At 37.4% G+C, this 13,601-nt stretch overlaps 1 protein-coding gene across 1 annotated transcript in view; it reads right to left on the bottom strand.

Moving 5' to 3' along the window:
- sspo (SCO-spondin) overlaps positions 1-13,601 on the bottom strand; it is a 111,409-nt gene that overhangs the window by 13,682 nt on the left and 84,126 nt on the right. Inside the window, exons 113-114 of the mRNA XM_078790496.1 lie at positions 12,316-12,527; positions 9,822-9,917 (exon numbers count right to left, since the gene is read on the bottom strand). Of these exons, the coding sequence (XP_078646622.1) occupies positions 9,822-9,917; positions 12,316-12,527 (308 nt within the window). The remainder of the gene's footprint in view (positions 1-9,821; positions 9,918-12,315; positions 12,528-13,601) is intronic.

The following is a 13,601-nucleotide window of genomic DNA, read 5'->3' as shown; positions in this document are numbered from 1 at the left end:
ATATAACATTTTCTTTTTAGCATACATTTTTCTCTGACATTATTTTCGTAAAATTGCTGCTGTTTTTAAAAAAAAAATCCCATTATTTTTACTTTCTTCTTATTATTTTGACTCAATTCCAATTTTTCGGCAATTCATTTTTTTGTTTTGTTTGTTTCTCATATAGTCATTCATTCATTCATTCATTCATTTTCTACCGCTTATCCTCATATTTGCGATATATATATATATATATTTTTTTTTTCCGTAATATTTTTAATTTATTCCCATAATATTGTACCTTGTTCCCCAATGTAATTTTTAAATGAGCTTTTTTCTACTTAAATCTTAAAAAAGAGTTTTTTATTTAATATTTGTTCAATTTGCTATTAAAATAACATTATCTTGTATATAACATTTTTTAGTATACATTTTTCTCTGACATTATTTTCATAAAATTGCTGCTGTTTTTTAAACAAAAATTCCCATTATTTTTTACTTTCTTCTTATTATTTTGACACAATTCCAATTTTTCTGCAATACATTTTTTTGTTTTGTTTGTTTCTCATATAGTCATTCATTCATTTTCTACCGCTTATCCTCATATTTGCTATATATATATATTTTTTTCCGTAATATTTTTAATTTATTCCCATAATATTGTACCTTGTTCCCCAATGTAATTTTTAAATGAGCTTTTTTTCTACTTAAATCTTAAAAAAAGAGTTTTTTATTTAATATTTGTTCAATTTGCTATTAAAATAACATTATCTTGTATATAACATTTTCTTTTTAGCATACATTTTTCTCTGACATTATTTTTGTAAAATTGCTGCTGTTTTTAAAAAAAATTCCCATTATTTTTACTTTCTTCTTATTATTTTGACTCAATTCCAATTTTTCTGCAATACATTTTTTTTCGTTTTGTTTGTTTCTCATATAGTCATTCATTCATTTTCTACCGCTTATCCTCATATTTGCTATATATATTTTTTTTCCGTAATATTTTTAATTTATTCCCATAATATTGTACCTTGTTCCCCAATGTAATTTTTAAATGAGCTTTTTTCTACTTAAATCTTAAAAACAGAGTTTTTTATTTAATATTTGTTCAATTTGCTATTAAAATAACATTATCTTGTATATAACATTTTCTTTTTAGCATACATTTTTCTCTGACATTATTTTCGTAAAATTGCTGCTGTTTTTAAAAAAAAATCCCATTATTTTTACTTTCTTATTATTATTTTGACTCAATTCCAATTTTTCTGCAATACATTTTTTTGTTTTGTTTGTTTCTCATATAGTCATTCATTCATTCATTCATTCATTTTCTACCGCTTATCCTCATATTTATTTTATTTATATATATATTTATTTTATTTCCATAATATTTTTAATTTATTCCCATAATATTGTACCTTGTTGCCCGATGTAATTTTTAGATGAGCTTTTTTCTACTTAAAACTTAAAAAAGAGAGAGTTTTTCATTAATATTTGTATATTTTGCTATCAAAATAACATTCTTTTTCATCATATTACAATTTTCACGTAAAGTTACGACATTTCATTGTTAGCATACATATTTTGACATTATTCTCGCTGTGTTTTTAAAATTTCCCATTATTTTTACTTTCTTCTTGTTATTTTGACTCAATTCCCGTTTTTCTGTCATCTATTTTTCTTTCTTTATTGTTTAGTTTGTTTCTCATATAATCATTCATTCACCCATTTTCTACCGCTTATTCTCACGAGGATCGCGGGGGGTGCTGGAGCCTATCCCAGCTGTCTTCGGGCGAGAGGCGGGGTACACCCTGGACTGGTGGCCAGCCAATCACAGGGCACATATAGACAAACAACCATTCACACTCACATTCATACCTATGGACAATTTGGAGTCGCCAATTAACCTAGCATGTTTTTGGAATGTGGGAGGAAACCGGAGTACCCGGAGAAAACCCACGCATGCACGGGGAGAACATGCCAACTCCACACAGAGATGGCCGAGGGTGGAATTGAACCCTGGTCTCCTAGCTGTGAGGTCTGCGCACCAACCACTCGACCGCCGTGCGGCCCAAGTAAATACATGAGTAATGTTATTTAAAACAATCTGCTGTACTGTATATGCTGTACAGTACAGTGAGGAATGCACAGATTTCCACTCAGCAGATGCATGTCACAACACAGACTAACTCTTCAGGTCAAGACTGCATCTCAAAGAGAAACAGCATTCTTTTGAGGGCAGAAATGTACACATTCTGGACAGAGAAGGAAGGGAAGCCAACACGACACCACATTTCTCTTGTATATAATTCTATCCTTTCATCCCTTCCACTCCATTGAAGAAAAGAATCCAATCACCTGGAAGAATCACAGTATTCAAAGACCCCAAGTCACAACATTTTCGAAAACCAAACCATGTTTGGGTCTTATCAAATGGATAAGACCTGCGAATACAATGACCTGAATGGATGATAACAAGATATTTAGATAATGCTATGTAACAATAGCAGTTGATGCCACAGTGGTGCTCAAGATCCAGTTGTAAGTGATAATGATGATGGCTAGGTTTGCTTGAGAGATGAGGAACAGTATCACCAGCAAACTCCACACAGAGATGGCCGAGGGTGGAATCGAACTCAGGTCGCCTAGCTGTGTGGCTGGCGCACTAACTACTTGAACACCGTGCAGCCTTGGCTAAACAGAAAACCCACGCATGCACGGGGAGAACATGCAAACTCCACAGCTGGCCAAGGGTGGAATCGAACTCAGGTCGCCTAACTGTGTGGCCTGTGCGCTAACCACTAGTCCACCATGCAGCCTTGGCTAAACAAAAAACCCACGCATGTACAAGGAGAACATGCAAACTCCACACAGAGATGGCCAAGGGTGTAATCGAACTCGGGTCACCTAGCTGTGTGGCTGGCGCACTAACCACTTCTCTACCGTGCAGCCTTCGCTAAATAGAAAACCCACGCATGCACGGTGAGAACATGCAAACTCCACACAGAGATGGCCGAGGGTGGAATCGAACTTGAGTCGCCTAGCTGTGTGGCCTGTGCGCTAACCACTTGACCACCGTGCAGCCTTGGCAAAACAGAAAACCCGTGCATGCACAGGGAGAACATGCAAACTCCACACAGAGATGACCGTGGGTGTAATCGAACTCAGGTCGCCTAGCTGTGTGGCTGGCGCACTAACCACTTAGTGCAGCGGTCGCTAAACAGAAAACCCACGCGTGCACAGTGAGAACATGCAAACTCCACACAGAGATAGCCGAGGGTGGAATCGAACTCAGGTCGCCTAGCTGTGTGTCTGGCGCACTAACCACTTTACCCAGAAAAAACAGAAAACCCACGCATGCACGAGGAGAACATGCAAACTCTACACAGAGATGGCCGAGGGTGGAATCGAACTTGGGTCACCTAGCTGTGTGGCCTGTGCGCTAACCACTTGTCCAACGTGCAGCCTTGGCTAAACAGAAAACCCACGCATTCACGGGGAGAACATGCGTGGAGTCTTTACAGTAGCACACCTGGAGGACAAAACTCCACACAGAGATGGCTGAGGGTGGAATCGAACTCGGGTCACCTAGCTGTGTGGCTGGCACTCTAACCACTTCACCACCGTGCAGCAAAAGAAAACCCACGCATGCACGGGGAGAACATGCAAACTCCATACAAATGAAATTGTGTCTATTCTATTTGTTTTTCCCAGAAGTTAAACTCCAGCATCCTTTATGAATTGTGTCCAACCTTCGAGGCTGCATATAACAACAGGAATAACAACCTTCATACATGGCCAATGTGCTGGCTGAGACTTTAGCACAGACATAAATAACAATGACACTGACAGTAATGCATGAAATGACCTTTGTCATACCAACAAGGAGAAGCAGCGCTTTTCCTGAGTCAGAACTTTGTGTGTCTGAGGGTAGGCGGAGGGATTACAGAATGCTAGTAAAAATACCACCGGCAGACCTGCTGCTTGCACCGTCGCTGAAAACGCTCAGCAGACTCGTCTACCTCTGAATCTCGCCGTGCATTCCGCTCACCTTGAAAGTTCTGCATGTCAGCAGATTTTATTTTTACCTCGGCACAGTTGCTCTAAAGACATACATTCACATACTTGTGTAAAGAAGATAATTGAGTCGTCCCTGACGACCACATCATCTTCTTCTATCTGTTCCATCCTGCTATTTTAAGGCTTGTTTACATTTGGCCATCCGTACTGTGTAAGTCGCAGTTGTCAGGGAAAGTTAGCACAGAGAAAGTTAGCCCAAAAAGTAGTCATTATTCGTACGCTGCTGTGTGCAAGCAGGATTTGGACAACCTATAATATAGATGTCATCTGAAAAGTATAACCAAGCACTGTATCAGTTAACTGCTTGCTCAGGTTATTGTTATTCCCAACACAAACTGTATAATCTGAAGTGGAAACCCGAGAGATGTGACATGACTGGGAAAATCCAGCCATGGACGGCGGCACGGTTTGGAGGCGTAAAGTAGCACCACATATTTTTGTCTAAATTAAACATTCTGAAGCATGCAAATGGCTAAAAGAAATATAATTCAAACCTAAGGCATTCAGAAGACACATCCAAACACAATGTGATGATATGTAATATTATACACTGGCCACTAGGTGTCAGTGATGTGACCATAATGTAATGTAATATCCCAGCTGTCTTCAGGCGAGACCCTGGACTGGTCGCCAGCCAATCACAGGGCACATATAGACAAACCACCATTCACACTCACATTCATACCTATGGACAATTTGGAGTTGCTAATTAACCTAGCATGTTTTTGGAATGTGGGAAAAAACTGGAGTACCCGGAGAAAATCCACGCATGCACGGGGAGAACATGCAAACTCCACACAGAGATGGCCGAGAGTGTAATCGAACTCGGGTTGCCTAGCTGTGCGGCCTGCGCGCTAACCACACCACCGGTGTGAAGCCTTGGCTAAATAGAAAACCCACGCATGCACGGGGAGAACATGCAAACTCCACACAGATATGGCCGACGGTGGAATCGAACTCAGGTCACCTCGCTGTGTGGCCTGCAGGCTAACAACTTGTCCACCGTGCAGCTTTGGTTAAATAGAATCAAACTTGTAGATGGCCGAGAATGGAATCGAACTCGGGTCTTCTAGCTGTGAGACCTACGTGCTAACCAATGTGACTGTAATGTTCGGTGAGACATACAAGCACCAGACTTGATCACCGTGCTTATATTGCAGGTTTGAATGATCTCACAACAGCTGAAACTCAACTCCGAACCGTCAATGTCACTTCCTGCCCCCCCCCAACTCAGCTCCGCATGCGTTGGAACACATTTACAGCAACACACACAAGCCTTATTTTATGTTACTATGTTAACTATATTGGGTAATATGAGTGTAAAGGTGACTATAGGGGTGTTATTTCATGTCTAGAGGGCTCTAATGTAAAAAAAATGTGATGGTCTTACTAGAAAACATTCCATTTATCCCACTTCACAGAAATTCCCTCATCACAATTGGGGCTGGAATCAATTAATCATGATTAACAAGGTATTATTGTAACTAAAAATTAATCACATGTTTTACGGTGTATCCATTTACGGCAACAGCTACATATTTTACATCAGTAAAATTTTTTTTTATCAGCTTTACTATTTCTATCTGAAGCAGGACCGGATAGAGTCAAAATAAATGTGGATGCCAACATTGTACCTGTCAAAAGGACTACAAAAATGGATCCATATTTTATGTGGAGGCTTTTTCTCCTTATTGGTCTGCCTGGTTGTACAGTTTCCATACATAATTGACCACTCAGATGGATGTTTCCTGCAAGATGACCATCTAAGCACCCATGTGTATTACTACTGCTGCCTTCCATGCAGAAGCAGGGACGTGACTGCTCACCAGAATATATACGTAAAACCTCACCATAATCCGTTATGCACATCGGAACAATTACAAAAAGATGGTGCAGTTCTTCAATAAATGCAAATTGAAACATTGATAAATATTAAATACATAGAAAAGTCAAAAAGTAACCTCATGTCTGGGACCGGCAAACCAGTTAAGAACCACCGCACCAAAGTACTCGCTTGTGGGTGGATGGGATAGTCACGTATTGATTGGATTCATCCGGTGACTTTTAGAGAACATCCCACACGTTCTTAAAGGCGTGTTCAAACACCACCTGAGACAAAAAGACCGCCCCAGTTCAGAATCCGATTTGGAAAAACAGCTTGTTTACTTGTGTTTGCTAATATATTTCATTGTAATAAATAGAAGTGATTATCCACTAAAACTGTGTATTGTATTTCATTCGCATGACTCATTATCTGACGCTCCTTTAAGTATAGCATGTATACCCAGCAAATTCATAACGTATACCATCCCTGTATAATAAAAACTGCCAGTAGATAAAGGATTCATGGAGAATGGAAAAGTCATAAGATACTAAAATTATTATATTTTTATTTATTTATTATATATTATTATTATTTCTTATTATATTTTTATATTTTTTAATTTTAATTTTATATGATATGATGATTATTATATATATTATTATATAATGTTATATAATGTTATATTATATTATATTATATTATATTATATTATATTATATTATATTATATTATATTATATTATATTATATTATATTATATTATATTATATTATATTATATTATATTATATTATATTATACGTATATAAGTATGAGTGGGTCAGAAATATATATATAATATATATAAATATATACATTCATTCATTTTCTACCGCTTATCCTCACGAGGGTTGCGGTCGTGATGGAGCCTATCTCAGTTGTCTTCGGGCGAGAGGCGGGGACTGGTCGGCAGCCAATCACAGGGCACATACAGACAAACAACCATTCACACTCACATTCATACCGATGGACAATTTGGGGTCGCCAATTAACCTAGCATACATATTTTTGTAAGGGTGGAATCGAACTCAGGTCTCTTAGCTGTGTGGCCTGTATACTAACCACTCACCGCCGTGCAGCCGGATCAGAAACATAGTGTTAATGTAATATCAGCATAGAAAAGATAAAATAATTAATTTCTAAGTTAAGTTGTACTTATGTGTATTATACTAATATTGAGGACTTAAATATGTCTGCAAGTTAGGGGAAGAGTGTTCTTATGGATGATCATTGGCATTAGTCTCCTTTGTGAGTTTTATGTTAGCTTAACCTGTGCCTCCTAGCCTTCTTTGTTACTTTGGCACGTTGCCTTTTGGTGTGTGAGATGACCTTTGAACTAACAACTTTATTGAAACCAGCCTGCCACCATGTCCTGTATCGTGGCTTAAAGCTACACATGTAACATGAATATGTCTCTACTGTGCATACAAAAACAACATATTCCCCAAAACTGTGCAGCAATTGCGCAAGGGAGTACTATGTGTTATGGGTATTGTCTATCTTTGCAGCCTGCAGGCCAGTTAACAGTGAAAAATGGTGGTCGGTGTGGATCATCAAGCAAGCACCATTATGACTTGTCCTCCAGGTGTGCCACAGTAAAGAACCTTGCATAAAGCAACATATTTGTCCACCTGATAAATGCGCTACAAAAAGTATGTTGGAAAAAGTTGAGAAAAGTTTTGTTCCTAATACAAAAGAGAAATCAATAGCTGGCTGGAACAGACACAAACATTTGTACAATCACAGTAAACCGCTTGTATTGATTGTGGTGATATGCCAAAACGCTAACATTTTCATTGTCTGTGAAAGCTAAAGTGCACTTTGTGGTGATCCCCAACCCTTTGACAACTTGTAAATGTACATGTGGGCCTATTAGCGCCCATTGAGATAATTGGAAATGCAAGCATTTATCACCGGAGCATTAACAAGGTGTTTATAGGTGATGATGCAACTCCACAATAGAAGACAGCACAGTTTTAAGATGAAAAAATGGCCACAAGGTGGCAGAAGTTCATTCATTCATTCATTTTCTGTCGCTTATCCTCACAAGGGCGTGCTGGAGCCTATCCCAGCTGTCTTCGGGCAAGATCCTGGAATGGTGGCCAGCCAATCACAGGGCACATATAGACAAACAACCATTCACACTCACATTCATACCTATGGACAATTTGGAGTCGCCAATTAACCTAGCATGTTTTTGGAATGTGGGAGGAAACCGGAGTACCCGGAAAAAACCCACACATGCACGGGGAGAACATGCAAACTCCACACAAAGATGGCAGAGGGTGGAATTGAACTCAGGTCTTCTAGCTGTGAGGCCTGCGTGCTAACCACTCGACAGTGTCCATCCACCCGTCCATTCATTTTCTCCCGCTTATCCTTACAAGGGTCACGGGCGTGCTGGAGCCTATCCCAGCTGTCTTCGGGCGAGAGGCGGGGTACACCCTGGACTGGTGGCCAGCCAATCACAGGGCACATATAGACAAACAACCATTCACAGTTAACCAATGTGACTGTAATGTTCGGTGAGACACACAAGCACCAGACTTGATCACCGGAACAACAGGCTTTTATTTTTTACTTTATTTTATTAATTGTATTTATTTTATACATTTTTATTAATTTTTATTTTCCTACTTTCCTAATATAATTAAGTTGTTTATATTTGTTTTACTTTATTTTATTAATTTGAATTTTTAAATGTTTAAATCTTTTAATTTATTTATTTATTTTTTGGTCACGTACCGAAGTACAAGGTGATATGACCATAAAATTACATAATTTTATTGCAGATTTGAATGATCTCACAACAGGCACAACGATCCCTAACACTAGCTACACACCAAGCTGACACTCTACTCGGGTCCCTCAATGTCACTTCCTGCCACCCCCCAACTCAGCTCCTCATGTGTTGGAACACATTTAAAGCAACACACACATCCCTTATTTTATGTTATTATGTTGACTATATTGGGTAATATGAATGTAAAGATGACTATAGGGGTGTTATTTCATGTCTAGAGGACTCTAATGTTAAAAAAATGTGATGGTCTTACTATGAAAACATTCCATTTATCCTACTTCATGAAAATTCCCTCATCACAATTGGGGCTGGAACCAATTAATCATGATTAACAAAGGATTATTGTAACTAAAAATTAATCGCAGGTAGCATGTTCTACTGCTGATTACAAAAGAACAGAAAAAGGGAGAAACAAGATTTTGTTTCTGATGCAAGATGAGAGTCTAATCTTTCTATGTCTGTATAGCTCAAGAACATAATAATCTGTGTGCCTTGAAAAATCTGTCAAAATCAAACATGTAAAAATGGCTGGTATGGAATGAGTTAACCACATACTATAAAAATGTGACATATTTAATGTCTGTAGCTTCAATGTGTCTCTTTGTTAATGTAAATATTACCCACTCCCTTTTGCTGCATCTTCTTCTCTTGTGAATTTATTGTAAATGTTTTGTAAAAGTAAAAATGGGGCTGCATGGCGGACAAGTGGTTAGCATGCAGGCCCCACAGCTAGGAGACCTGAGTTCAATTCCACCCACAGCCTCCCCGTGCATGCGTGGGTTTCCAAAAAACATGCTAGGCTAATTGGCGACTCCAAATTGTCCATAGGTATGAATGTGAGTGTGAATGGTTGTTTGTCTATATGTGCCATGTGATTGGCTGGCGACCAGTCCAGGGTGTATCCCGCCTCTCGCCTGAAGACAGCTGGGATAGGCTCCGGCACGCCCCGCGTTTTGTTTTTGTTGACAAATGCGACTTATACTCGGGAGTTAAAATACGTTCTTTTCATACCACAGTCTGCTTTTGTGTTGTGACAACTAACTTGATGTAATATTCCAATATATTGTAGCTAAGCGCTAGTGAGTGTGTTTTACCTCATTACAGTGGAGTTCAGGGCACTTCGGCTGGCAAACTTTCTTCCCGTTCACACAACGACATGACAGGCAATCCTCCTCCCAATCCGACCCTGCCTGGCTCACACACACACACACACACACAGAAACAAATATGCAGCATTAATATTTCCGCTCAAAACTCTGTCCCAGTCAATGAAATATTAATGAAGGGCAGCTGCTCATATAGCTCAGGATCAATGAGTTCACTGACTTTGTTGCATAGAGTAGACTTCACCTCACTGTTGTAAAAGTGTGTGTTGTAATAACACATATCATTCCAATAACACATAGTAGGGTCCCAACATTTATCACAGACGTTGCTTAGGTTCAACCGATGGCCATTATTTGCCATGATGGACAAAGAGGTGGCTGATTGGAGAAGCTGTTGAGGGTCTTTAAAGGTAGATAACCTTAGATAACCTCCTCATTGTAACAGCTCACAGAATCCATGACCCCTCTAGAATTTAATAATCTTGATCCTGAATACTGATCATGACAGGATTGGTGGGTATTATGGTAATTGCATTTGAACATGCATCAGATTACAATTGAATGCATCACATAATCAGTTCACAGTTCCACATGTCCAAAAGGAGTGGGAAGAAGCAAAGCTTATTAAATCCTACCCCTCCATCTGGTACTTTTACAATCAGTAACTGTTACATTTGTTCACTTCCTGCTTTCCTAATATAATGAAAAAAATATTCTATTTTTTTACTTTATTTTATTAATTTATTATTTTTTATATATATATTTATTTATATTTTTATATTTGTTCACTTCGGCCTTTCTATTATTTTTTTTGATTTTTATTTATTTTATTTAAATGATAATTTTCACTTCCATGGTGATGGATGGCTTTCCTTTTTCTTTACCGCACTGCTGCTTGGGAGACGTAATTATTAACTATGAAGTGAACTTCATTCACGAGACCCTGGACTGGTCGCCAGCCAATCACAGGGCACATATAGACAAACAACCATTCACACTCATGCATCAGAACATGCATCAAATTACAATTGAATGCATCACATGAGTTTTTAATTTTAATTTTAATTTTAATTTTAATTTTAATTTTAATTTTAATTTTAATTTTAATTTTAATTTTAATTTTAATTTTAATTTTAATTTTAATTTTAATTTTAATTTTAATTTTAATTCATTTTCTACCACTTTTTCCACACGAGGGTCGCGGGGGTGCTGGAGCCTATCCCAACTGTCTTCGGGCGAGAGGCGGGGTACACCCTGGACTGGTGGCCAGCCAATCACAGGGCACATATAGACAAACAACCATTCACACTCACATTCATACCTATGGACAATTTGGAGTCGCCAATTAACCTAGCATGTTTTTGGAATGTGGGAGGAAACATTCAGAGATGGCCAAGGGTGGAATTGAACCCTGGTCTCCTAGCTGTGAGGTCTGCGCGCTAACCACTTGACTACCGTGCTGCCTTAATTTTAATTTTAATTTTAATTTTAATTTTAATTTTAATTTTAATTTTAATTTTAATTTTAATTTTAATTTTAATTTTAATTTTAATTTTAATTTTAATTTTAATTTTAATTTTAATTTTAATTTTAATTCATTTTCATTTTCATTTTCATTTTCATTTTCATTTTCATTTTCATTTTCATTTTCATTTTCATTTTCATTTTCATTTTCATTTTCATTTTCATTTTCATTTTCATTTTCATTTTGTTTAAGTTGTTGTGCATTGTGAGTTCCCTACTCAATCCATTCCATAGTTTGATACTGAAATGCTATGGCTTTATTTTTAGCCTTCTGCATTATTTTAGCTGTTTGAAGATTAACTATAACAGCGAGTTGAAGTATTTGTGATTTTAGAAATTCTTACGGTACAACATCCAAAACCCTCAACAAATTATTTTTAATTTTTTCTATTAATTTCTATTTTTTTTTAAATTTAAATTATAATTTTCACTTCCATGGTGATGGATGGCTTTCCTTTTCTTTACCGCACTGCCGCTTGGGATACGTAATGACGTTAACTATGAAGTGAACTTCATTATCACTTTTTTTTCGATTGCATGACTGATGTTGCTGTAAAGGGCTGCAAAAAAGAGCTAAGTTACTGAAAGGAAAAATGAAAGGCTTGAAAAGAGACATCAGGAAAAGAGGATCTGACCTCTTGTCAGAGTATGATTAATACTTATAATCCCATAATATCCCTTTGTTCATAAATTATTCCTGGCAGGCTTGCCCCGTTGCGGTCAGAGTGCTGGCTTTCTACAGCAAAGCATGCATAATTGATGGCGCTGAGGGCAGGAGAAGCATTGTGGTGTAATGTGGCCTACAGGGCTTGTCACTCATCTTCTTATCAGCGCTTCTTTATGAGTAAATAACACAATAGGAGTGAATGGGAGTTAGCATCAATGCTATGGTATGATGAGGTTCAGAGATAACACCAATAGCGACAAGGTGTGTGTGTTTGTGTGTGTGAGTGTTCACCTCCCGTACAACGCCCCGGTCGTGGCAAGGGCAGAGAGCAGGGATGACACAAACACCCTCCGTGTTACGATAAAGTCCCCCCTGACACACGCAGCCCTCCGAGGAGCGGCTGCAGTTGACGGGCGTCGGGGTGTAAATATCCTCGCAGCTCCTCTCGCACAATGGCCGATCCTCCGACATGCTCCTCTTCCATCGCTCGCCGTCAGGACACGCTGTAGGGTATCAGAAGTGATTATGGGGGGTGTCAGGGAGCGATGGGGAGACGTTAGAACGCAAAGATAAAGCTAGAAGATGACATGGTGGATCGACAAAATTGGATATAGGATTTGATGGAAGGGAAGTCAGGACGTTCTAATCTCATTTTGACAAAGCCATCCCGTATGTTGATGTTTGTACTTCTTTTTATTTCTCTATGTCACAACAAGGGCACTACTGAGTTCAATTCCCTCCACCGTGCTTCACAGACAATAATACATTCATTAACTGCGCAATTTTCCTTGTCTCCTGCCTCCAAACATGCTAACAGCATTTCCCAATGTTAAAACCCTATCTCATCTCGTTCCCAGGGGCCCAATCTCATGAGTTTTTTTCGTGACACCCCTACTCATCAGTCTGTAAAACCTAGTCCCGGACCTTTTGAGGCTCACCCATCTACTTTTTGGCAAATTGCAGCCTAGGTTTAATGGTAATGGTAATAGTAATGGTAATGGTTTCATTTCATTTGAACATGCAATTATTACATGCGATTACAATTGAATGCATCACATAATCAGTTCACAGTTCCACATGTCCAAAAGGAGTAGGAAGAAGCAAAGCTTATTAAATCCTACCCCTCCATCTGGTACTTTTACAATCAGTAACTGTTACATTTGTTCACTTCTTGCTTTCTTAATATAATTGAGTTTTGTATAATTTTTTTTACTTTATTTTATTATTTTTTATTAATTTTTATTTTCATACTTTCCTAATATAATTAAGTTTTTTTTATTTTTTTTACTTTATTTTATTATTTTTTATTAATTTTTATTTTCCTACTTTCCTAATATAATTACGTTTTTTTTACTTTATTTTATTAATTGTTATGAATTTTAACATTTTAACATTTTAACATTTTAACATTTTAACATTTTAACATTTTTAACATTTGTAATATTTTAATATTTTAATATTTTAATATTTTAATATTTTAATATTTTAATATTTTAATATTTTAATATTTTAATATTTCAATGTTTCAATGTTTCAATATTTCAATATTTTAATATTTTAATGTTTTTTCATTTTAA

Source organism: Doryrhamphus excisus, linkage group LG5, assembly GCF_037039965.1.
Source record: "Doryrhamphus excisus strain RoL-2023G ecotype Guam linkage group LG5, RoL_Dexc_Guam_v1.1, whole genome shotgun sequence".
Taxonomy (NCBI): Eukaryota; Metazoa; Chordata; class Actinopteri; order Syngnathiformes; family Syngnathidae; genus Doryrhamphus; species Doryrhamphus excisus.
This window is presented reverse-complemented; position numbering and strand designations above follow the sequence as displayed.